Source organism: Rhamphochromis longiceps, linkage group LG3 (genome assembly GCF_057381845.1).
Source record: "Rhamphochromis longiceps isolate RC_006_pf linkage group LG3, R_longiceps_female_GT1.1, whole genome shotgun sequence".
NCBI lineage: Eukaryota > Metazoa > Chordata > Actinopteri > Cichliformes > Cichlidae > Rhamphochromis > Rhamphochromis longiceps.
Window position 1 is genome coordinate 26,389,607 of NC_140559.1, and position 27,844 is coordinate 26,417,450.

General features: G+C 39.1%; 2 protein-coding genes and 1 pseudogene across 2 annotated transcripts in view; 1 reads left to right on the plus strand and 2 right to left on the minus strand.

Annotated features, from left to right (window-relative positions):
• LOC146673690 (butyrophilin subfamily 3 member A2-like) overlaps positions 1–27,844 on the plus strand; it is a 348,925-nt gene that overhangs the window by 115,158 nt on the left and 205,923 nt on the right. The window lies entirely within an intron of this gene.
• Positions 5,476–7,331, minus strand: LOC146673696 (high affinity immunoglobulin gamma Fc receptor I-like). The gene is made up of 5 exons (XM_085391146.1): positions 7,301–7,331; positions 7,037–7,081; positions 6,678–6,917; positions 6,349–6,594; positions 5,476–5,737 (listed from the first exon to the last, which is right to left on the minus strand). The coding sequence occupies exons 1-5, from the start codon at positions 7,329–7,331 to the stop codon at positions 5,577–5,579; spliced, it is 723 nt and encodes a 240-aa protein (XP_085247272.1). The 3' UTR covers positions 5,476–5,576.
• Positions 23,659–27,844, minus strand: part of LOC146673697 (high affinity immunoglobulin gamma Fc receptor I-like) — a 14,826-nt pseudogene continuing 10,640 nt past the window's right edge.

The following is a 27,844-nucleotide window of genomic DNA, read 5'->3' on the forward strand; positions in this document are numbered from 1 at the left end:
AACCTTATGAACACAAGCACGCTTAACACTCACATGTTCACACAGGTGCACAAACAGTGATGTACAGACACACTCTTGGGCTTGATCTTGGTCGGCTGCTGACTCTAAACATGTCATGTATTACAGTTTTTTCTGAATGCTTAAACCCTAACTGTGATTCCTGTAGCACAATCTCTAAAACTATTCAGACTTATAGCAAAACCACTCACTGAGTCTGCAAAACTAAAAGCACAAAAACTGCTTTGCACTCAGTTTGCAATTTTGTAACACACACTTTGCAAAACTGTAGGCACAATTCACTGCACAACACTCAATTACCAAATTTCCAACACACTCCTAGCAAAAGTATACACATGTATGGCTATCATTAACACTAATTTGCCAACTGTCTGGCACACTTTCACATGTGAAAACTTTTTTAGATAATTAGTTCACTTTGCAATCAGCCTAAGCACTATAATACAGGTAAGCTCTGTGTGCGGAGTACAATGGAGGGAGCAGAAAGAGTGAGAAGTAGAGGAGGCCGAGGAAGAGGACGTGGAGGTGAAGAAGTAGGATGAAGAGGACGACAAGGACAAGGAGGAGCAAGAGGAAGATGAGGAGGGGGGAGAGGAAGATGAGGAGGGGGGGAGAGGAAGGGTAGGAAGAGTAAGAAATAGAATTGCTGATGACATCAGAGCTACAATAGTGGACCATGTCATCAACCGTGGAATGACCCTGAGGGTAGCTGGCCAACGGGTCCAGCCTAACTCGAGCCGCTACACTGTAGCAAGCACCATAAGGACATCTTGAAATGAGAATCGGTTAGTACAGTCACTTCGCACAAAGATTTGTAGCACTGCCATATGCCAATGAGAAACACACCAATACCATTGATGTGAAAATACTGAAATTGTTACTTTACAGAATTGCTAGATGACCAGATGCTGGGGGCAGAGGAAGCATGTTCACTGCAGACCAAGTAACCCATATAGTCATTATGGCGATTGCAAATAATCCTATACTTGGAAATAAACACTTGTGTTTGTTTTGATGTGTTTGAATAAACACCAGTACTTGAAGTTTGGATCCCTCTATGCTTATGGATCTATGACAGAAGTATGAGCTCAAACTGACATAGCCTACCTTGTGCACAGAGAAAGCAAAAGCCAGATGTGTTTTGTATTCATACCATCAGTGTGCAGTTGGCGCATTGTGTGCTTAGTAGATGATGGCTTGTGTGTACTGTTTGATACGGAAACACCATTTTTACGAAGGTGTGAAGAGTTAATCTAGCTGTGTTTGCTTTTGCAAGAGAACTACAATGTTTTGATTATTGGGTGACAGGTTTTCTTATTTGTGTGTAGAGTTTTGCAAAATTAGCCAATAGTTACAAAAAATGTGCTTAAGCAATCAGAAAAAACTGTAATAATACTGTATTCTGCTCAATAACATTTAATATTTCTTATTTACGGTTACTTATACAATGTTGGTTGTTTCTGTGGATTTCCTGCTGTGTTGCTTTTTCTCACATTTTTTTTTTCTTCAGCTGGAGGTCAAGCAAATTTATTAGTTTTTTTTCTCTCCCTCTCCTTCTGTTAACTTTCTTCCTGATTCTTTTTTCTTTTCTCTTTTCCTTCTCCTCATCTTGTGTGATTTTAATAACTCAAAATTTAAAAAAAACTAAAAAAAAAACTAATTCACTTCTAATAAAATATGGATAGTGGACAAGTAAAGCAACAGCCAAAATTATCCACTTTTGAAATAAATCTTTTGGGCATTTCTTTGGCCTTCAGACAACAATTCTGATTGTTACACTGCTGGACAGGACAGGAAAAAAAGAAAACAAAAAAGTTAGTCCCACGTGTGGGGAATTTGTTTTGTTACAGGTGTGAACAGTGCAAAGTTGCCTAGAAAAATTACAGAAAAACACTGGAATAAGATATCAATAAGATACCGTACACAATAGAATAGAATAAAATAAAATTAAATACTATGTATAATCAATAAAATAGAATACAAATGCTATATACAATTGAGTATAATACAGCAATGCCAGAAAAGAGTATTGCACTTAGTGTTATTGCTATTGCACATGTGTGGAAGTGTGTGTTTGATCAGTTGAAGTCTTTGTTGTTTGAGTCTGACAGCAGTGGGGAGGAAAGACCTACGAAATCTCTCCATCCCACATCGTGGATGCCGCAGCCACTGAAGGAGCTGCTCAGTGCTGTCAGAGCTATTTGTAAGTATCTGTTTGTACAGCTTCCCTATAGTGGCTCCAGCACATTACATTAGCACAATGTGCAGGTAGTTCTGCATAAAAATAGCTCATGGAAATGTTTTTTTTATGGGGCTACTTTTACTTTCTTGCTTTGCGTACTTTTTAGAGCGTCTACTTTTTCACCTTCACTTGAGTAAAGAAGATGAATCAGTATTTGTAGTTCTATTTAAGTACAGTCTGTACTTTTGTTTTTTAGTTTTCCAGTGAGTTATTTTTATTGATGGCAGTTGGGCTAAAATTTGTTCATTTTAGCCCAACTGCCATCTGCTGGTCGTCATGAAATATTGCAAGATTTATTTTTGGGCACAAAAAGTTTACAAGTTTGACAGTGTGTACATGTGCCTGATAGCATCTTTAAAACCATTAAAATATCTGTGTATTGTGATTTCTGTCAATGTTTAAAATAATAATGATTAGGAAATATTGTTTGGTATTTAATGGGCATTATTAAAGTCACTTATTTACCACTTGTTCAGTTGCTTGATAGAAGAGGAAACATTTAAATTAGTGTAAATGACACAGTATTGAACTAATTGGCAGCAAACATGATCTGTGTGATCACATAGCGCAAGAGAGAGAAGACAGGAGGTATCATTAGAGGGAATTGTGTCTGATCCCAATTTTTTCTTAGATCATTGCTGTATTGCAGTGTATGAGCATGTGGGAGTGTGTGTTTACGTATGTTTCAGATTAAATAAAATCATTAATGGAGATTGAGTAAACATAGTTTTCCCTTGCACCTCCTGCGTTACAGTTACATTGGATGTCAGAACTCCAGAGTTGAGTGTGTGCCGGTGGTAAAGACAGAAAGGCAAGGGAAATCAAATTCTGTCAAGCATCCCATATGTAACTATTGTAACTCACAACCTTGTGCTAGAGTAGATCTCTTAAAGAGAAGCAGTTTGTATTCTTTGTGTTTGTGAACATAAAACGAACTATTATCAAAATAAAACGGGAGGTTGAGGATAAACGTTGAAAAATATAGAATACCAATAAAATAAACAACAAAAAACAAAATACAAAGCCTTGAATATTTAACACGTACACAAACAAAGATGCAGGAAATACCAACAAGACAACTAATTTTTGTCAATTCAAATATATCCTATTCTGGTTTTTAGTAAAGAATAAAAAATTATTAATCACCTTGAGGCAACTGTTATTAGGATTTGACGCTATATAAAGAAAACTACATTTAATTAAACCAAATGCTTCTACTTATAGAAACAATCTGTATGTGCTACTAATCATCGTTTGCTGCAGTTTCCTATATCATGAAAGTTACATTTAAAAAAAAGATTGAACATGAGGTAAATATAACAGGTGGGCTCTGAACATGTCTCACTCTGTGCGTTGAGTCTCCAGCTGACTGGGATAGCAGAAATTAAATAAAAATCAGGGGGTGAAAATTCCCAGAAACTGCATTTCCTCATGCATGTCCTGCAAGTCCAAACTGTTAAAATTACAACTTGTGAACAACTAAAGAAATACAGTATGGTATAAAATAGTGTTTCTAGCTTTCTGTAGCTTAACCTCCTCATTGTGCAGATTACATCTTATTTTTTTTCCATCCACAGACCAGAGAGGGATGTAATCATGGCTCCTTCACCCATCTACAATACTAGCTGTTGTCATTTAACCTGCACCTTCTTGTGCTTGCTTTATAACACTGATGAGTTCCTCATTCATCTGTTTTCCATATTTAAAAAGTCCATTCACATTTTGTGATGAAGCTTTTGTTGATCCCAGTAAACACACCACTTTTGAACTGAAGCTGGAAACAGTAGTGAAGAGACTTGCGTATTTGTTTGTGGCCATGTTTTTCTAAAATAGAAAATTGTTTTTATTCTCTAACATAGTACATGAAAATAATATGTGATAGTGGAGACACACATTTCAGTGCAAAGTAAGTCACAGGTCACTTATGTCCACAAACCAGCCACAAAAAGTGTTGACAGACATGTAGCAGTATATGCTACTTTGCATGTGGTTATCAGGGTTATATGTTAAGTGGAAGTGGGAAAAACTCTGACTCAGCTTATGACTTCTGCTTTCATAAAGTTTTGCCAAACAAATGCAGGCACATGATATTTTTTGGCTGCATTGTATTTCGGCTTTCTAATAGATATTGCTGCAGCATGAAAAAAGACACCACTTCTTCTGTCTGGGTACACGACCACACTTTAGTCAGGGTGTTTAAAGACGGGCTGTCCTCTGTCTATGGGCTCAAATTGTGGCCATAGATATGTTGTACTTGTACATCAAATGCGTAGTTGTGAACTGAGTTTTGTAACCTCGTAAACCACAATATCCAAAAATGTTATGTTTGTGCGTGTTTGTGCGTCCATAGATGAGAATTTGTGTGAATTAGGACCAGAAGCTCAGTAAGCCACCTCTCCGACAGCCAAATCCATCTGTTCTCTGATTGGATTGTTACATTTGTGATTGACATAACATTGACCAATCAGCTGAAAGAAAGGGAAAATTGGGTCAAAATTTGTACTTGTAAGTTCAAACTCACACACAGCCAGGGAACTTGAGCGCAGAGTTTTACATGTAGTTTTTTTTTATAAGATATGAATTGTGTCGAGAACACATACACGTGATCCTGAATCAGAGAAATAGCATTCAATGTTGTGACTGTTGATAGAATCATAATGTATATGTGGTTGTAGTACTGATTAAGTATACTCAATTGCTTAATACTGATCAGAATATAACCAGGTATATTAATCATAAATATGCTTAAGTTAACCAGTATACTGCATAAGAAAATTTAGAACATAATAATGAATCTGAAGACAGGCCTCAAATAAATCACCTTGAGGCAACTGTTACTGTGATTTGGCGCAATATAAAGAAAACCAAATTGAATTAAACTTAAGACTTTGGTGTGTGTGTGTGTGATTGTGTATGTGTGGGTTGCGCAAGACGGGAGGGAGTGAGAAATATATAATTTAATAGAGTTTAACAGAGAACAAGTAAAAGAAAATATTTCTATATAACTGGATTAAAAGGTAACAGCTTGTAACAGCATTCATACACTTACAAAAAGTCAAAGCACATAGATCAAGTTTATTTAAGTTAAAATTTTAAATAACAGACAATTGCTTTTGTTAGCATTTCAATCCAACACTATGTGGGTTTGTCAGGTTTATCTAACTGAATACGCGCATGTTTATAACAATTAATAGACATGCAAATAATGCAAATGGACACATCTATTTCAATTACAAAACAATACATGGCATATTTGGATTGTTTAATATATCAATCAATGAAGAATGGAGGACAGCTTAGCATAGCAGTTGCAATTTCATGAGATTGAGTTTAAATTAGGTGTTGTGGCTCTGATTTTCCCAGAGTGAAGAAGTCCCACAAGCAGCAACAGCACAGCCACCATTATGATGGTGAACACAGTCCGTAAGACGAGGTAAATATGACAGCCAGGCTGTGACGAGGGGTCTGTCTTGGTCTCTGTGTGATTGATTGAGGAGATAAAAACAATTCATTAATTATTTCAGTGTTCACCTTAGTTATTTACTTAATATTTACATTGGCAAATTCAAGGGCTGAAAAACTGGCAGAAATGCAGTTCCTCTATTGTCCATTTAAGTTGTGAATTTACCTCCATAGACTACCAAACTGTTAAAAAGCCCAGCAAATGAACAATTAAAGAAATATGGTAGAAAAATTATATGTAAATTATATCTGCATATTTTTCCTCCATATGTAGTCCAAAAGTTCTTATCCCGTTTGTTGTTTGTTGTTTGTTGTTTATTATCCAGGACATAATTTTTTTTTCACAGTGGTTTATGATGTCTGATCTGAAGAGAAAATTGTGTAAATGATAAAAAAAATTACTGAATTATTTTATAATAAAAGAGTCTGTTTAATCACACAAAGCAGGAGACTGAAGTGAGCAGTTAGCGATCATCAGCTGATTCATGTGTCAGTCACAAACCCACTTCTTTATTTCCTCTTCTGTCAGACAAATTCACCATAAATTCTAGTATAATGATAAGTGATACAGTTGTACTACTACCGGCATTAAAAAGGAGAAAAACAAGACCTCTTCACTGTCTCACCTGTGACACTCAGCCAGCTCTCTGGGGATTCTCCAGCTCCTACAATGCTGCATTTATAAAGTCCTTCATCATATTTTGAAACTTTGTGGATGGTCATGCTTCCTGTTGAGTTGTTCCTGATGTGGACTCCATATTTATAGAAATCAGCCATGAAGTCTGAGGGAGTTAACTTATTTCTGCAGCTCAGGGTCACATCTTCTCCCTCCATCACAGGAACAGCAGGACTCTCCAGGATCACAGAACCAGCTGAATAACAGGAGTTTTTTTTTTTTTTTTTAATAAAATTTGATTAAAATGAATCACAAAATATTGTCTCACTGCAAACATACCAGTGATAGAGATGTTGATACTGTTGCTTCTGATCCCTTCTTCATTCTCATACCAGTACTCCCCACTGTCATCTAGATAAACATTTGTGATGGTGCAGGATGATCCTTTGGGACATGTTTTTATTTTCCCTTTGACTTTATGCACAAATTCACAATAAACAACTCCCTCACAGTAAAAGGTCACTGCCTCATATTCAAAGAACTGTAATCTGTTTGGAAGGATATGAAGAGAAAATGCATCTAGATGAAGAAAAGGAGAGATTTACTTTAGTTTTATTTTTGAATATCACAAATCACAAATTTAAGTTCCAAACACAAACTGATAAATGTTCATGTCAGTTTACTTTTCTGGTACTTACCACTTTTCTGATCATATGCACAAAGCAGGATGATCACACTCATCACTGAAAAGACAAAAACAGGCAACACATTAATAAAGAAAAATAACAAAAAAGAATAACCGCCATACATAATACTTAAATGTAAAACTGCTGACAAAGCTACTTGTTATTTGGCATTTTCCTCTAGATGAAACTTTTCAAACCACATAATTTTCTAAAACCATTATTAACTTTAGATTTATTACAGTTTAGTTTTAATGTGGAAGTGGAGAAAGGACTCACTGAGTTTGACGCAGAGAGCTCTAAAATCCATGATGTCGTCCAGATTGTTAACAACATTCTGTTTCTGTTTGGCTTATTCGTGCTGCTGATGCAACACTTGGCATTTAAAAGAAGAAGCAAAAATGCTGGTCTAGTAACACTGCAGTTTCAGTTCACTGGAGTGAAATCAGAGAAGAAAGCTGCCTTTAATACAACTTAATAATAATTTAATGTTTCTCACATTCACTTTACTACGATACAGTAACATGTGAACAAGTATGTATTAGTATAAAATCCAGAGTGGTATCATTGTTTAAACAAAAAATGCACAGCTAATGGGTTTATTCCAGTACACAATATTTTTCTTATTGTTAAAATCATGAACATACACTTGTGGTGAAGCTGCTTGCACTTATCAGTGTGAATACCTGATTGTTTATGGACATATGAGCACATCAAACAGAGGTACAAATACAAATACTTAAGAGACTGGACATTTTATTTGCAATGATCATTTTCACACAGCGTGTCTATTACATGCACTCCTGAAGCAGCCCAATAAGCATAAAAGTTACTGTACGGCTATCATTTGCTAACATGACGCTTGTTCTGATACATGTAATACATTTATTACCAACCCGAGAGTTTATCTGCTGGTCACTGGACATTCTTCTGAAGTCTTAATCCACCTCCAGCTGAAGATGCTGTAGATTCCCCTCAATAACACATTGGGTCCACTGGTAAAATGTAGTTCTAGTAATCTGCGCTGGATTACTCTGTGGCTTTCTCGAAGGACCCAGATGTAAATCCCCAAATAATGAATTTAAGAACTGAAATTGAATTTTAGAACTGAAACTGAATGGTGAGAAGTGAAATTGAAATTACTGGAAAGAAAATTTTTAAAAAGATGAAATACAGTTTGAAAGGAAATGAATTCATTTTCAAAATATACAATTCAATTTCAATTTAGTGACGATTATTTTCAAACCAATACATTGGATTTCAAATTAGGCTAACTCAAATTCAGTTTTAAAAATCATTTAGTCAAGTTACAATTCAGATTCAATCTGACAAATGCAAATTAGAATTTAACTTATTCAAACTCAGTTTCTGATGGCACAAAGTTCTGCCCAAAATATATCATGTAGAAAAACTGATATGTGCTTTTGAAATTGAACTTCTTTATCTTCTATGAACATATTGCTTGGAGTTTCAGTTATTCAACCTACTTAAGATCAAAGTAAGCTGGCCTAGAAGAAAAATGAGTTTGACATACCCGTGTTTTAACTACCATGATTTCTTTTTAGCTATTTAAACATCAATCACTTTCTTTCACCCAAAATTATTTTGTATTATTCATTCTACATATTAGTATTAACACAGAGTCCACATGGAGGCAGTCAATGCAAACTGTTATCCAAACATAGGATCAAATTAACATAGGAAAAAATAAACCGTCTGGTACATTTCTAGCTGTATATTTGTTTGTTGCAATAATATTACAATATTACAATATTATTTGCAATAATGGTTTCAGCGGTACTACTCTGCCTCTTGCCGTGCAACACGAATACTGCAAGATCTTCTCCCAGGGAGATAAAAGAGAAATCCCCACATACTTTGTGTCAAACGAGTGAATTATGGCCGTGTCAAATTATTTATTGCAAAGGAAGTAATAAAGGAGGTAATAAAAGTTTATGACATGTCATAAAAATATTATATTTCACAACTCAGCTATAAATAATAAATTCAAATTCAAATTCAAATGTTTATTTGTCACGTACACAGTCATACACAGTACGATATGTAGTGAAATGCTTGGACAACTGCTCGTGACCTAAAGAAAACAAAAAAGGAAAAGGCTATGAATAAGATAGGAAATAAATATGAAAAATTAAAAAGGGTAAATTTAACTAGGAAGGAATAAAATATAAATTAAGGTTAAAAATGAAATAACTGTACAACACACTGGGAAAGAATAAGATAAAATAAAATAAAGATAAAGATAAATAAAGATAATCATATGATCAAACATTGTGATGATAATAATAATAATAATAATAATAATAATATATGTATAGAAATTATAATTATGTATGGGACAATAATCAATTCAATTCAATAAAACTTTATTGATCCTGAAGGTTGACCCCGAAGGAAATTGGGTTAAGGCTGCCGACCTTTGCCAGCGCCGACTTACCCTTCTGACCATACATACATTACACAAACATCACATGGGGAAGACAGGTCAGAGAGGAATAACAATGGAAAATGCACCACATGAGGAAAGATAGAGAAAAAAATAACTCCCCCCAGACTGAGCTCCAACAGGGAGATCAGTTTGAGAACAGAAAAAAACACCTCTGCACATAGCACAAGAAAAAAAAAAACCTCTAAATACGCCAAAGAAACACATGACAAGCAACAGGGGTGGGTAAAGGGTGAGAGACAGCCGATTTAGACAGTACATCCGGGCCTGCAGCCTGTGCGCTGGTCTCCTTGATCCACCGTCAGCATCGGAAGGGAATAAGCGTCGAAGGCGTTTGGAAAGGGAGGGGGGATGAGTGTGTGCATATCAGTGTATATGTATGTGTGTGCGTGTCCAGAGTTCAGCTGAGACAGTGTCCTTCGCCCTGCTAGGCTAAGTAAACAGTCTTCCAGCCAACCCAGGTGGTCTTGCATGGAATGGGAAGAACAGTCTAAACACAGTCGTTATCAGGTGTCTTTTTTTGTTCGGCTCCAGCCTTGAGACCGCAGCTGGCGCCGAGAGGGTATCCGCATGAAGTGATGGTGCTTTTTACTTTAGTGCGAACAACTCATATGAATTTCAAAGCTGTTCTAACAGTCCAACACTGGTCTCTCAATCTCCCGTTGGAGAGCTGTGAGCTTTCTATGATGTTATCCAAACTTACGTTCCGTGATGTTGTCGTTCTTTTTGCTCAAAGAGCAGGTTCTGAGAACTCACGACTGCAGTGCACTTCCCCAAGATGTGATCGAATTTGCGCTCAAAGGTGTTATTCGAGCTAGCCCCTCCAGATGTAATCCAGTTTTTCACTCAGAGGTCTTGTTCTAAGTATTCACGGCAGCCGTGCGTTCTCCAAGATCTTCTCCGTGCTGCACTCAATGAGCCCATTTTGAGAAACTCACGCCTCGTCCCATCATTTCAATCCCAGCGGGCAGCCTTGTGGGGGTTTGAACAGCTGGTTCCGCTTCCTTAATTCTTCGATAAGCCAGGGCCAAGCCAGCTCCGATCAGCAAGAACCCTGTTATCACGGTTCCGAATAGGTAGATATCTTCAGCAGTCAGGCTCACCCGAGGCCAGACTTCTCGTTGAGAAGAGGTGTCAATTGCATTCAGAGACCAGTTGATCAAATCCATAATTCTCTTTTAGGTTTTAGAGAACAGACTGTGAGAGAGTATGTCTGTGAAGGTTCTCAGTCATCCAGGTCATCGTAGTCAAAGGAGCTTGCATAGAAAAGCGTCTGGACTTCTTTAAGTTACTTGAAGACGTTTCACCTCTCATCCGAGAAGCTTCTTCAATTCTAAGGTCAAATGGTGGAGAGTCCCAGATATAAACCTAGTGGGAGTAACCCCCCACGGAGGGACAAAAGGACCCCCTGATGATCCTCTAATCGCCTGAGCCAAGGTGTGAAACTGGGTGTGGGCCCCAATCAGCCAGAGTTTCGGGTGTGTTCATTGTGAAACCTGGCCCCACCTTATCATGCGAATTCCTGAGATCAGATGGCCCAGGATGTGAGTGGGCGTTAAGGCGTCTGGGAAGGGATCTCAAAACTGGATTATAGATGGCAGAGAGTTGGTGTCGTAAACCCCCGCCTCTGTTCAAAGATGGTCGCTCACAGTGGACATAGATGGCTTCTTTCACTCCTCTTTCAAACCATCTGTCCTCTCTGTCCAAAATGTGAACATTGGCATCCTCGAAAGAGTGTCCTTTATCCTTAAGATGCAGATGGACTGCTGAGTCTTGTCCTGTGGAGGTGGCTCTTCTGTGTTGTGCCATGCGCTTGTGAAGTGGCTGTTTGGTCTCTCCAATGTAGAGGTCTGGGCATTCCTCGCTGCACTGTACAGCATACACCACATTGTTAAGTCTGTGTTTTGGCGTTTTATCTTTCGGGTGAACCAGTTTTTGTCTGAGCGTGTTGCTGGGTCTGAAATGCACCGGGATGTCATGCTTGGAGAAAACTCTCCTGAGTTTTTCTGATACACCGGCTACATAGGGGATGACAATGTTGTTGTGTCTGTCCTTCTTATCCTCCCTTGCTGGTGTCTGGTCTTCTTTTCTGTGCCTCTTTGCTGACTTTAAGAACGCCCATTTAGGATAGCTGCACGTTTTGAGTGCTTCCTTTACATGTGTGTGTTCCTTCTTTTTTCCTTCAGGCTTAGAGGGAACATGTTCTGCCCGGTGGTGTAGGGTCCTAATTACTCCAAGTTTGTGTTCCAGAGGGTGATGGGAGTCAAAGAGGAGGTACTGGTCCGTATGTGTGGGCTTCCGGTAAACTTCGATGTTGAGGTTGCCGTTCTCTTCAATGTGCACAGCGCAGTCCAGGAAAGGCAAACAGTTGTCCTTTGTGTCTTCCCTGGTGAACTTGATGTTTTTATCCACAGCGTTAATGTGCGCAGTGAAGGATTCCACTTCTTGTGTCTTGATTTTGACCCAGGTGTCGTCCACATATCTGTACCAGTGGCTGGGTACTTTTCCTTTGAAAGAGCCAAGAGCCTTCCTTTCCACTTCCTCCATGTAAAGGTTGGCTACAATAGGTGACACGGGGGAGCCCATGGCACAGCCATGTTTTTGTCTGTAAAAGCCTTCGTTGTATTTGAAATATGTAGTGGTGAGGCAGAGGTCTAACAGGGTGCAAATCTGATCGGGTGTGAAGTTGGTCCTGTCCTCCAAGGAGCTGTCTTCTTGTAGTCGTTTTCTGACAGTCTCCACGGCCTCCGTGGTGGGTATGCAAGTGAAGAGAGAGACTACATCAAAGGACACCATGGTTTCATCTGGATCCAGGGTAAGTTTCTGGACCTTGTCGGTGAAGTCGGTGGAGTTCTTGATGTGGTATGGGGTGTTCCCCACGGGACTCTCCACCATTTGACCTTAGAACTGAAGAAGCTTCTCGGATGAGAGGTGAAACGTCTTCAAGTAACTTAAAGAAGTCCAGACGCTTTTCTATGCAAGCTCCTTTGACGACTGTGAGAGAGTGTTCCAGGGAAAAGTAATACAAAAAACACAAGACTAGACAAGGACATAAGAGGCTAAGCAGGGAAGCTACGGGAGAGGAGGAGGAGGAGAGGAGAAAAATGCGACCGCCTTCGTCAAGAGCAAGAGCAAAAAGAGCTCATGTTAGTCATGTTAGTGTGTTCTCATTTTAGTGTTTGGCCTCACGTCTCTTGCAGTGCTCATTATTCTTTGTACTCACCTTTGTGTTCTTGTCTTCCCAGTTGTTTCCTGACTCCCGATACAAACTTGCAATAGCCTTGCTCAACTGGACGCTGGACTCCATTGTATTCCAAACAGCTGGTAAAGACTTTCAGTGTTCTCCGGTCTCACCTGCCTGCTTCCCTGCCTGCCACTGGACTCACCCAGGTCTCATCCCCTCTCGCATGACTCCACCTGCAACCAAGTAAGACTGTTCAGACCCTACAGTTTAGATTAACTCAGTCTAGAACCAACCTTAATCTGTTTTCACTCTGTTTCAACACCTCTCCGCCACCCTCTCTTGTACCACTATACCCCCTCACCAAGTCCCATGGTCCACCACTCATGTCCCAGGGCAACCTAGTTGAAAGCCCCTACGCCCTTGTACATGGTGCTACACGCCATCTTCTTAGTTCATAGGTCATAGTCTGTCTCAGTTTGTTCTTAGTTCAAGGTCATTGTATTTCACAGTTTCTTTTTTTATCATCTTGTACCCTCACTTTGTTGTAAATAGCACACTTCTTCGCTTCAAAGTTCTGTTTCTCGGCTTGAATCTGTTTTTGGGTCCACTCCATGTTTTGGCTTCCAGCCCTGAGAGGAGCTGGAGGCTGCATGCCCCACTGGGGGTGTCAAGTTTTCAGTCAAATTCAAGTCAAATTTTGATATAGATTTTGTGTGTGTTTACTGTTTTTTAAAAATTGAATGGATTGACTTGTTAAAAAAATTGATAAACACTACAAACACAGCGTAGACGACATCGCATTCCCCTGTGTATAAGATCAAAGGCTATGACGGTGAACTAATTACCAGTAGTTTTTATGAACTTGAGTTGTAGAAAGTGAAGGTGATGAATGGCCATCTTTAATATATAGACAAAATTCTGGAAAAGCGTGTTACGACCCCTCTGCTAGGCATCAGGAGAGGAGTAACATAAACAAGCCCCCCCACACAAACTGAGTAAAGTAAAAGGTTTTAATTTCAAACTTTAAACAGAAAACCAACAGGGCTATTCAACAGACCACTGGGCATATAATTATTAAAATGAAAATTGCGAAAGTAATACCACTATATAAAAGTAATGACAAACACAGTTTTACCAATTATAGGCCTATTTCTCTGATGCCTCAATTCTCAAAAATTCTAGAAAAACTTTTTAATTCAAGTTTAGAAAAATTCCTTGAAAAACATCAAATAATAAATGTTGGTCAGTATGGTTTCAGAACGCAAAGAACCACTTCAATGCCGATAATTGAGGCAGTAGAAGAAATTACTGATACACTGGATAAAAATAAATATGCAGTTGGTATTTTTGTTGATCTCAAAAAGGCCTTCGACACAATCAATCACTCAATTTTATTGGATAAATTGGAAAGATATGGTATTCAAGGGAAAGCTGGTAACTGGTTAAAAAGTTACCTAACGGGTCGGGAACAATATGTTAGCATAGGGCATTACCATTCAGAGAAACTTGGTATTACATGTGGTGTTCCCCAAGGGTCAGTGTTGGGACCAAAACTTTTCAATGTATACATAAATGATATTTTTGATGTTTCTCAAGTACTTAAACTCATACTGTTCGCAGATGACACCAAAATATTTTTCAGTAGCAATGATTATACTGATCTTGTAATGACCGTAAACAGGGAGCTAAAATTAATAAAAAAAATGGATGGACATAAATAAATTATCATTAAATATAAATAAAACTAAAGCAATGTTTTTTGGTAATTTAAAATATAATATAGAATTACCAATTATCATTGAAGGTGTACCAATTGATAATGTGAGTGAAAACAAATTTTTGGGAGTCGTAATTGATAATAAAATTTCATGGAAACCCCACGTCAGACACATAAAAACCAAAATTTCCAGAAGCCTCGCAGTTTTGAACAAAGTGAAACAATTCCTTGATAAAGATGCACTTCGTACTCTGTACTGTACCCTGGTTCTTCCATATCTTACATATTGTGTGGAAGTGTGGGGAAATACATATAAAAATACAACTAATCCATTAGTCACAGTACAAAAACGAGCACTGCGTATTATTCACAAGGCTGGTTATCTAGATCATACTCACGAATTCTTCTTCAGGCAAAGTTACTTAAATTCCAGGATCTGGTTAATTACAATACATCCATAATTTTGTATAAAGCTTTTACTAAACTTTTACCGGCAAATTTACAAACTAGATTTGAAATTCGAGAAAAGGTTTATAATGTGAGAGGCTTTGGAGAATTCAAATTACCCAGAACTCGAACAACCCGTAAAGGTTTTTGTGTGTCTGTATGTGGTGTGAAAATCTGGAACAGTCTGAGTTTACAATTGAAACAATGCAAAAATATTTATAGATTTAAATTTCTCTAGTTGGTCTAACAGTTGGTCTGGTCACAGTATACTCAATGATGGTTTTTAGTGTGCTCTGTAATGTCTGTTCTCTTACCTTTGCTGGTATGGATTCCAAGAGAGGGAAAAAAATAAATAAATAAATAAAGAAGAGTGTGCGTATGTATGTATATATACGTGCATGTGTGTGTAGATATATATGTATGTATGTATATGTATGTGTGTTTGTTACTTGTAATTATTACTGCCTGTTACCTGTGGTAATGCAATTTATAATTTAAATATTCTGTATTCAGTTATGAAGGCTCTAATTTTTGTTTGCGAGCTGCCGTTTAGATGCTTGTATGTGCCCGGGGCTGTTGATGGGTCTGTATGCAATGATGGGCGTAGCTGCGGGAAGTTTATTGTTTTTTTTTGTTGATGAGTGAGTATAGGGGTGGGATTTAATAAGTTTTCTTCGTCCCACTCCTTTTTCAGGCAATTTTTGTTTTTTGTTTTGTGCATTTTATGTTCAATATAGGTATTTGTTGTGCCTGAAAATGAACAAATAAATGAATGAATGAATGAATGAATGAATGAATTACATAAAAAAAAACAAAAACAGTCAAGCGTAAAAGCTAAGGGTTAACTAAAGCAGGCTGGCGGCACAAAACTCTAATCAAACTCAGTTCAGCTGTATATCAGGTTTAACCCTCTGAATCCTATCCTGGCCATTTGTGGCCACTTTGCTTTTCGCTTTTCAACCATTTTTGTTCTGTTAATGCCAGTGGAATGAAACTTCCCAAAGGTGTGTATTTTTGTCAGATTTTTTAATTTTCAACATCAGCTCCTTAATAATGTCAATAATATTCACTATACACTAAATAGTTCCTCTGGGTTCTATCGTGGCCATTTGTGGCCAATTGAAACCCATTATAACCACCTTTTTTGATTCCTTGTTACTGACAGTACTATATCATGCAATTTAGGTAAAATTGCTTTCATTCTAAAGTCAACACATGAAAATTGTAGTTTTTAATGTTTTTTACCAAATGACATCATTTACCCATTTTTGGCCAAGCAAGCAATTTCATGTAATATTCTGAGTTTCTAGTAGCAGCCTTTGATGGCCTACCACACTCCAATGGACCAAAATAATGAAACAATTTTGACATAGGTTTGATCTTAAGGATCTAATAGTTTGTGTTTATGCATGACATTGCAGTACAAACATGTATTTGCAAGATAGACTGGAATAAATTCAAACATTACATAGGCTGCAGTGAATTTCTGTGGATGCAGGATAATGAGCTTTGAGGTTCCCAGTCACTTAGCTTTGAAGCACATGCTAAAAGCACTTTTACTCTTGTATTTTTCATCAAAAGATACCATACCCAAAATATTAACTCTAGAAATAAAAACAAAAACAAAAAAAAAAACCCAATCACAGGACATTTTGCAGAGTTCAAACCTGCAGCTGCAGCTGGAGCGCAAACAACAACAAACACTGTTTGTAAACGTGTCCTGGAGTTTCTGCAGGTGCAGACAGAGCTACTGCTGTAAGTAAGCCTAACAGCTTCCAGATCATTTATTCTGGCAATATGGCAAGAAGGTCATCACTGCTTCAAGCACTGCCTATATGATCTGGTCAGAGAGCAAGGACAGCAGCAGTCATCTGTCCTTGAAGAAAATACATCTGCCCAAGATGAAGAAACCTGCTCTCCAGAAGATGAGGGGACAATCTTCAAAGAGGCTGACTGCATCACCACTGATGAGTTCTAGCCAGTGCCCGAATCCTCTTCTTTGGGGGAGGATTGGGGTTGGGGGGCATGGAGGTGGAGCCCCCCCCTAATGATTGGAGGGCTCCACTCACTCCACTCCACTCCACTCCACTCCAGACCACTGGAGGGCTCCACCCAGTTCTCAGGAAGTGTTGTTGTTGTGTTTTGGAGTGAAAGTGTTGAGTTCTGTGGTGATGAGCAATAAACTAGCAGTGTTTATTGAGAGCTCTCGTGTCGTCTGCGTTTACCTCCACATTGGTGACCCCTGACTCGAACATGCTGCAGTCCGATGGTGGCGCAGACTCCGCTCTGGATGCATCAGCAGCGCCAGCCCTCTGCCTCCGGCTGCAGCTACGTTTGCTGTGGCGCAAACGTCCTACCTTGTCAGAACACCGGACTTTTGGCTTCACGATCCCCCGTCATGGTTCGTGCACGTGGAGGCCCAGTTCTCCCTTCGTGACATCTCGGCTGACGACACGAAATATCACCACGTGGTGGCTTTTCTCGACCCGCTAGCAACCCGTCGTGCGTTGACGCTCCTCCGGGGCCCACCCACCCGAGTACGCCGCTCCTAAGGAGCTTCTTCTTCGGTGCTATGCCCTCACCGACGCAGAGCGAGCCGAGAAGCTCCTCTCCCTCTCAGGCCTGGGTGGTGGTACGGCTCTCGAACTGATGGCGCACATGCTGTCCTTTCTCGGACCGGACGACGGGGGATTTCTCTTCGCCCACATTTTCCTCAGACAGCTGCCGGCGTTCGTGAGAGCCGGCCTCGCCAACTCTCCGCTTCCGGGCACGAAGGATTATCGCTCCCTGGCTGAGGACGCGGATCGTATTCAAGTATTCAAGTATTTATTTTTATTGTCATTGTCAAAGAACAATGAAATTGCGTTCTCCGGCTCAATATTGAGCTCTTTTATTTGGTCACTAAATTGCCTCACTGGCCACTAACACACCATGTGTGACATTGCTTTTGGCCATTCATCTCCTCCTCCCCCCCAAACAAAAGAAAGAATAAATACATAAATAAATAAAGTAAAAATAAATCATTGTAACAGTTACTGTTACTGACCTGCAATGATGATAAAAAACATATTAGGTTTCACCATTTATATGCTAAAAGATGTGAACTTTATTACTATTTTTACTATAATAATACATAACCTGACTGGTATTCAAAGGGTATAATATCAGAATTTGAATTATATTTTGGTTTTTATGACTAGAAGCGGTGCTAATTTAAAAAATCAAGTCAATGAAAGTAGAAAAATGTTTTAATATATATGAATTTTATAGCATTTTGTAAATGTAAACAGGGGGTGGCCATTTTTGGCCACGAACAAGCTGAGAGGGATTTTTTTTGTTTGTTTTTCTCTCACTGCACAAAAAAACAAAGATGCATAAAACTCATTGATACTTTTAATTATTGCTATGCATCTAACCTCCATCATGGTTAGAAAATAAATCAGTTTGCATGTATTATTTAGAAAAAAATGGGGATTTTATGCTTTTATCCCTATGTAAATCATTACAATTATGTGATTTAACTGGTATTTAAAGGGTTAAAATTATGAATTTGATTGAAATTTTGATTTTCATGAACAGCCCTGATGCTAATCTAAAAAATCATGTAAAAAAAACTGGACATTTATAGCATTTTGTAAATGTAAACAAGGGGTGGCCACTTTTGGCCACGAACAGTCTGAAAGGGGTTTTTTATGTTTTTCTGCCACTGCAGAAAAAAACAATGTTGCATAAATGTCATTGATGGTGTTAATTATTACTATGCATCTAACCTTCATCGTGGTTAGCAAATAAATCAGATGGCATGTATTATTTAGAAAAAAAACTGGGATTTTATGATTTTCTCTATTTATGAGTTGTTATGATTATGTGCTCTAACTGGTATTTAAAGGGTTAAATTTCAGAATTTTAATGAAATTTTGATTTTGATGAACAGCCCTGATGCTAATCTAAAAAATCATGTAAAAAAAACTGGACATTTTTCTTAATATATAATAATTTTATAGCATTTTGTAAATGTAAACAAGGGGTGGCCACTTTTGGCCACGAACAGTCTGAAAGGGGTTTTTTATGTTTTTCTGCCACTGCAGAAAAAAAACAATGTTGCATAAATGTCATTGATGGTGTTAATTATTGCTATGCATCTAACCTTCATCGTGGTTAGCAAATAAATCAGATGGCATGTATTATTTAGAAAAAAAACTGGGATTTTATGATTTTCTCTATTTATGAGTTGTTATGATTATGTGCTCTAACTGGTATTTAAAGGGTTAAATTTCAGAATTTTAATGAAATTTTGATTTTGATGAACAGCCCTGATGCTAATCTAAAAAATCATGTAAAAAAAACTGGACATTTTTCTTAATATATAATAATTTTATAGCATTTTGTAAATGTAAACAAGGGGTGGCCACTTTTGGCCACGAACAGTCTGAAAGGGTGGTGTTTTTGAACAGATTCAGAGTTAAACAAAGAGCAACACAGCGAACAGGTTTAACAAACAAGCTTCAGATGCAAAGCAGACGAGGAGGACACTGCATGTTCACTTAAGAGCAACAGTTCCCCATAGTGTGAAGGATCTTCAGCCTTTTATACTCCCAGGTGCAGACAATCAGCCAGTCAATTGGTCATGGAGTGGCCATGGAGTGGAGGTCTGGCACACTGTGATCTGCATAAAAGAAGGCTGGCACAGGACTCCCAGCAGCCAGTCATCCACGAGTCCTGGAACACTTAGATTTGCATAAGCACAAAAGGGCAGTCTCACTCTCTCCAAGGCCCAGGGCCATAACAAGCGTATACAGAGGGGAAAGACATATTTCCTTGTGACTAGCCAGCTAAGTTTAATAGCTAAATTGAACCCAGAAAGCTTAAAAAGAACCTAAAATAAAGAACTGTGGCGTAAATAAGGCACGGCGAGTCCACAGGTCACAGTTTTGAGCCATCTTTATTGACTTGCATCACACCATGACACACAACAACCCCTGAGTCCCTGTGTTGTAACACGGCGGGGGTGATTGCGAATGCCGTGCAGGCACCGCAAACTACGCCCCACCACAAGAACAAATCCATTTCACTGTTGGCAAGAAAACAAGGATGAGTCAATTGACTGAGGGATTGTCCATTACCCTAAATTCAAACGCTAATTTAAATGTTTCAAAATTGTAAAGCTATTGACAAAAGAATGTAATGAAGTGACATCTGCATAATTGATTTTCTAAAGGAGGGCTTTAAACTCTGCTTTACCATATTATAATTTTGTTAATGCATTAAAAATAGCGTATGAACAAAATGGTACACCATACAAGCGAAAGACATGAAATCAAATGTATCAGTTACAATGTTTCAGTTACATTGTGTTGTAGATTTTATTATGACATACATTAGACATGTAATCATATTTACTCACATAAATTCTGTGTAACCATATATACTCATATATACAAGGCCCACTCACAATGGAGTGTTTTATTTAGGTGAGTCACTGTGTTAAGCATTTAACCTGCATGTTCAAATCTCATGAACCATATATATAGATCATATATATCTACCATTATATTAATGAAAACGTTGTGCCACTTGTATGAATGTTGATCAATACTGTTTGAAAATTTAGCAATGATATGTAACCTTTGATAGTGCTATGGCCAACTGTGACTAGTCCACAATAGGGTTCATTCAGCTTGGCACTGCTAAAGTATGCGCATTGGACCCTTTCTCTGCATGCAGCTGCGTTTAACTGGACTGCAGCCCTTTACATGGCTGTACAACAGAAGCATGCAGAATAAACCCTTACTCAGCATAGATAGCAGTTTATGTCTGCCCTGCGCACCCAACAAAATTTTTGAAGTGATTAACTGTTAGCTGCCTTCCTGCAGACTTTCAGACTCACTTTGGCCATAAAACTGACAAAAGGACCCAATGCAATGATGGATAAAAGACTGGTTTACGAGAAGTTATGGTGGAGGGCAGCGGTCCCCAAACTTTTTTGCGCCACGGACCGGTTTATGCCCGACAATATTTTCACGGACCGGCCTTTAAGGTGTCGCGGATAAATACAACAAAATAAAAGTAGTACCGGTACCGGAAAAAAGAAGATTTATTCATAACACACGTGAAAAGACCCAGGAAAACCGAGTTAACAAAAACGATGACAAAATAACGCTGAAAACCGATAAAAACCCCGAAAACCATACATTTCACACCTGAGCCTCAACTCTCGCGGCCCGGTAGCAAACGACTCACGGACCGGTACCAGTCCGAGGCCCGGGGGTTGGGGACCGCTGGTGTAGGTATCATAAGTGGAAGATGAAAAGAAAGAACAAAGGATGAAAGGGTACCCAACGGCAGGAGGGGGGAATCACTGTCCCTATATAAGATGAGTCCGATATGCATTGGGTAGCTTTTTGCCTGCTCCTTCTTTCCTGTCTGTCTTTTGTGTGTCTTTTCTGTTTGTGCTTTAAGGCTCTACACCCAGGGGTTGCTTCACTTTTCGTTTGTTTTGCTTGTTGTTGTTATTTTTGTTGTAAATATGTTCAATAAACTCTTGCAATGGGAAAATTCTAGTTAACCCTTATATTTAGAATTAGGCGGTTAGAACTTCACTGTATGATTCTGGATAACCTTTTCATGCCTAGATGAAGTATGTGTCAGTATGACCTCGTAAAAAAAAACAAAAACAAAAAAAAACAGCTTAGCTAGGCGTAATGATTTTTCACTATGCTATCTGCTAACTGTTTTTGCTTAGAAGGATGAAACTTAGGGCCAGCGCCAGGAGCTTCTTGGGAAAAGATAGTGGGAGTTGCTCTCTGCCCAGCCACAGCCTGTGGGACAGAAACCTGTTGTAACTGAAAGATACAGAGAGAGAGAGACGCCCCAAGTGCAGAGCTGGCATGACTGTGAACTGTGATGTTTGACGTGTTTTGGCTCTCCAGCGCGCAGTAATAAATAGTATGGCCACAGCTTTTTCCGTGTTGCAGACTTTATTTACACTCTATTGACACTCTAAGAATTCTACTCTTTCCCAGAGAATCTTTTTGAGTGATTTGATTTTAATTGGATCTGAAAAGCTGGACCTCCACAGCGTTCATGGGATAAGGTTACCATATTGGCTTCAAAATTTGCGACCCGACAATTGTTCTTAAACTTAAGGCTAAATACATTTGAAAGCGTATTAAAAGCGTATTAAAAGTGCTATAAAACCCAGTGATCTACAGATGAGAAGATGAGTAGCTAGATGTACCTTGATGTAACATAAGTACAGCAGCAAACTGGCGTCTGTTTTGATCAGCTCGGAATCCGACGTGGTTATTGTGGAAAGGTTATCAGACAAAGACTTCCGAATTCAGCCTCTGCCTGATTCTAAACCTCTAACCCCTCACCAGAAGGCTGTAAACTATGCTGTGTTCCTTATTGGCTGTGTCAAAACTGTCCCCGGCTATCTAACTGGTAATGGTTAGGAGTAGGACCACCTCAGGGAGGAGCCCCAGCTTGGTAGCTCAACTGTCAGCCAAGAGTCTTGGGCATTAGCTAAAATCCAGGTAGACGAGAGGGTTCTGGTCTCTCACCAATCACTGGCTTCAAGAGTGGAGGGGGAGTTGGACAGCTGTCGAGGTGGTGGGGGGGCATAACCCCTCAAACAGCTGTGTTACACAGATCAGGTTAAACCTGGCCTTCCCTGATCTCTCACTGGTCAAAGTGAGAACCTGCCTCATTGAAATTGGTTTATTATTCATACGTTTTCTAAAGGGTAGGACCACCTCTATTTTTTTGGTGTAATGATGGCTTGGGGAGGAGTCTTATCCTAGGGTTCAAACAAACGGTCAAACTGTCTTACCAGTCCAGACTGGTTGATGTGTGAAAATGCACCTGACACTATCGGAAAGTCTTGCTCTCACACCACCTCAAGTGATGTGCACTTTGTGATGTTCCCTTTTCAGATTAAACAAATGGAAATAAAATGAATTAAAGTCTTCCAGCGGTCCATGCTGCCTTCAGCCCCCCTCATCTTCACTGCCTTCTGGTGTCACAAAAGCTTTGTCAAAAAAAATCAGTTTAATTAATTACACAGCCCCCCAGGCCAGTGTGTAATTATGTTACACACTGGCCTGGGGGGCTGGAGTGCAACACAAGAAAAATAATAAAAAGAAGTAAATCACACAGCCACAGCTTTACAATGACTAGTCGTTTTATTAACTTGACAGGTAGTGAGCGTCAGGGTGGGCATGGCCAAAACAACAAACAAAACACACTGGAAATGAATCAGAACTAACTTACCTATAGTGAATCAACCCCAAAAGAAAATACAAACCTCTAATCTGTCTCCCTACCCGAAACAGGAGAAAAAGGTTGTAAAAGAAACGGCTTCCCACCCCTACAGCTACCATGTCCAGATACGACTCTCTAAACTGCTTTTGCTGCAGCCCAGCTCTGTCACACTCCACGAAGGGCCCCAAACGCGCAGCTCACTGGAAACAGGAAGTAGTAGGAGAGGCTGACGGCCCAGTCAGGTCCCAATTTGTAGCTGGCCTCATTCCCTCTTCCACCAATGGTCAGCCTCCACCTGGAAACTTACATAACACAAACATCACAGAGTACAAACCCCCGTATGGTGTGGCGAGTAACAGCACCACACGGCAACAATGACCTGGGTCATAACACCCCCCCATCTAAAATCAAGCATCTCCATCCTTTAAGAGATGCTGAATCTAGGTCTCTACTCGGGATAGTGCATCGGCCACAATATTATCAGCCCCTCGGAGATGATGAATGTCAATGTTAAAATCCTGGAGCAACAAGGACCATCGCATGAGGCGCTGGTTGTTATTTCACATGCGAGAAAGGAAGACCAGGGGATTGTGGTCAGTATAAACAACAGTTGGTACAGGGCTGGAACTGACGTACACTTCAAAATGTTGGAGGGCCAAAAGTAACGCTAAAGTCTCCTTCTCAATTGTGCTATAATTCATCTGATGCTTATTGAACTTTTTCGAGAAGTAGCACACTGGGTGATCAATTCCCCGGTCATCCTCCTGCAAAAGTACAGCACCTGCACCATAAGCACTGGCATCCACCTCTAACTTGAACGCGCGAGTAAAATCAGGGGCACCTAACACTGGGCACTGCATAACAGGGCTTTGGCTGAGTCAAATGCTTCCTGACAGTCAGAGTTCCACAAAAAGAGGTGTGACGGACTTGTCAATGCAGTCAAGGGAGTAACCACTGTGGCAAAATTTTTGCAGAACCCACGGTAGTAGCCACACACACCCAGAAAATGTTGACGGCGTGTTGTTGGTACTGGGAAATCCAAAATGGCCTGGACTTTGGCCGTGAGAGGGCGTACCTGCCCCTGTCCCACCTGTTTCCCCAGATAGGTAAAAGCATTTTATAACACGCGTTAGCACACATGCACACTCACACACAGATACTCACCACTGCTGTCAAAAAGGTTTTTCACTTAAAATCAAAACACACCATTATGAATTATTTTTCCATACAAAACATCTATACTTATCTTATTATTACATATTTTATTGTATTGTTATCATTAATCACTTTTTTGATACAAAGCATGTGAGGATCTCTGTGAGATATAATGCGGCATACAGTTTGTTATTAAAAATATAAAACTATCAATCAAATTGTTTTGTCTTTATTATTTAAAAGACAACAGAAATATATATATATATATATATATAAGGGGTGCAACGATACACAAAATTCACAGTTCGGTTCGGTTCGATACTTTGGTGTCACGGTTCGATATTTTTTCGATACAAAATAAATGTTCATGCCTTTTTAATTTGTCATTTATTAAAATTATAAGTATATATTTTAACTCAAAAGTACAGTTTTTAAATTTAATGTTGCTGAAACAACAAAGGGATAAAATAATAAATCTATCTGATCGAGAAATCACTCATCTTTGGAAAAGAGAGTTTATTACAGAGAAATGGCTCTTTCCAAAATAAAAGCTATACTATCCGCTTCTTCTGGGCTATATTCTCAGCAGCATATTAAACATATCAGGTCCCCATAAGGAAAAGCATGTGCTAACGGCTGTCTAAATGACTCGGGTAAAGTTTGCAGCATGCGTGCTTGTTGTTTTTGTCTGGGCGATCGTGGCTCAAGAGTTGGGAGTTCGCCTTGTAATCGGAAGGTTGCCGGTTCGAGCCCCGGCTTGGACAGTCTCGGTCGTTGTGTCCTTGGGCAAGACACTTCACCCGTTGCCTACTGGTGGTGGTCAGAGGGCCTGGTGGCGCCAGTGTCTGGCAGCCTCGCCTCTGTCAGTGCACTCCAGGGTGGCTGTGGCTACAATGTAGCTTGCCATCACCAGTGTGTGAATGTGTGTGTGAATGGGTGGATGACTGGATATGTAAAGCGCTTTGGGGTCCTTAGGGACTAGTAAAGCGCTATATAAATACAGGCCATTTACCATTTACTTGTCTTTGCACTAGGATGGTGTCGGAGTAAATGTGCAGTCATATTCGTTGTGTTCCCACTGCTGTCAGCGTTAATCTCGTTGAAATGATGTTAACGCCACAACACGGCAAATCTCCGTTAACGAGCTACTGCGGATCGCTCTGTGCGTGGGGCTGGATGGCCAACACGTTAACGAGCAAACTGCGCTAACGCACTAGTTGCCACCAATGTAATTGAGCATTGCGTGGCACATCAGACATGCTGTTTTACTTTTGTCCATGAGGCGCTTACCTTCAGGGTCATACGTCACATGAAAACCAAAATAGTTGCAAACGCCAGATCTGAAGGATCAAGGTTCAAGGTTCTTTATTTGTCACATGCATAGTTATACAAGTATAACACACAGTGAAATGTAGCCTGACACGCTCCTCGACATGTGCAAAAAATTTGGGGGGGGGGGGGGGGGGGGGGGGTGTAGAGGAAGAACATATATATATATATATATATATATATATATATATATATATATATATGAATGAGGGTGGGGGAGGTTCAATTTGCCATGTTGCAACGAGAGCTTAACTTCTGTCTCGCTAGCTTGCCCTGCGCTCAGTGAATCTGCGTTCGACTACTCCGCCTAAGCTGCACCGTCGAGCGCAGATCCACTGAGCGCTCAACACAGACAGCACCGTCAGAAGGAAAGTTGATAAAACAAATTAAAAATTTTGTATTGTTTGATACATATGCGTACCGAACCGAAAGCACTGCATCGAACGGTTCAATATTGATACGAGTATTGTTGCACCCCTAAGATATATATCTATATATAGAGAGATATATATAGATATATATAGGTTTTCATTTCTTGAAACTATCACAGCTCATGATACATCTGCTTCTAGAAACCTAACCAACCAAAATAAAAGTCTCAAATTAATTAATTAATGAAGTACGTAGATGTCTTTTTCTATTTGTACTACTCATCATCATTGTCTGCACTGTGTCCTGTCTCATAACAATTATATTTACATGTGGGTGAATATAAGTTAGTTGTTGTAAATGTCCCACCAGTTGTTCCACAGTGAACAAGTCCCACCAGCAGCAGCAGTAGAGCCATCAACATGATGGTTAGCATAGTCCGTAAGATGAGGTAAATCTCCAAGTGACTGGCTGAAAAATTGACAGAAATTGCAGAACCTTTAATGTCCACTCAAGCTGTTCTTCAAAAGTTAATCCATCCCCGTAGACTACCATGTTAAAATACACAACTAATGAACAACTAAACAAATGCATTTATATACAAAACAAACTTTTGCTCTGATTCCAGAGAGTGTTGTAATCATGAGTATATTGAAATATAAATTATAAAGTAAATCAAATACTGATTATTAAAGGAAGTATTAATGGAATTATTATTTAACATTTAAATGTAATTTAGAATAGTTGTACAATATATCTGCAAATACTTTTTTTCTCCATATGTACTGCCACAGTACATTAACAGTAAATTGTTTTGCAGTGAAATGCTGTGTTTAATTGGACAAAGCAGTAGACTCTGAATCAACCTTTTGGGATTTACCTACCTGGATGACTGGTGGCATGCATCAATACACTTGAAATGAAAACTACTACTTTTGAAATTAAAAAAAAAAAGGAAAACCAAAATAAACATCAACAACAAAAAAATACTTCTTCAGTGTCTCACCCGTCACAGGCAGCCAGCTCTCTGGTGATTCTCCAACTCCTAAAATGCTGCGTTTATAAAGTCCTTCATCCGATTTTGAAACTTTGCGGATGGTCATGCTTCCTGTTGAGTTGTTCCTGATGTGGACTCCATATTTATAGAAATCAGCCATGAAGTCTGAGAGAGTTAACTTGTTTCTGCATCTCAAAGTCACAGCTTCTCCCTCCATCACAGGAACAGCAGGACTCTCCAGGATCACAAAACCAGCTGTACGACAAGTGACTTAAATTTTTAAATTGTTAAACTTGTGTTTGTTTGTGACAAAATGTTACTGGCGTCATTCAAGCATACCAGTGACAGTGATGTTGATTTTGTTGCTTCTCTTCCCTTCTGCTGTCCCACACCAGTATTCTCCACTGTCACTTACATAAAGAGGATTAATTGTACATTTTGAGTCTGTTGTTTTTGCAGTTGTTTTCTCACTAGTTTTCCTGCAATACTCTACTTCCCCTCTGATATTAAATACTACATGTCCATGAAAATTTTCCTCACAGTAAAAACTAACTGACTCATATTCAAAAAACTGGGATTTGTTTGGAACAATACGAAGAGAAACTGCATCTGAGAAGAAGAAAGAGAATGGTTCAGTTTATTGTTGAGTGAACAAACTGCTGGCTGTCATTCATCAATAATAATAACAAGTCCAATCCAAATGCCATAAGAAAACATGATGTAATTTGGTGCTATGTAAATTAAACTAATTTGAACTGAATGAAACTGTCGGCTGGTCCGAACACAGAATGATAAATAAAGTTTATATAAAAAAGCAAACTTATGATATTCACCAACTTTCCAATCATGTGCACACAGCAGGATGATGACGGTCATCACTGATGAGAGAAAAAAGA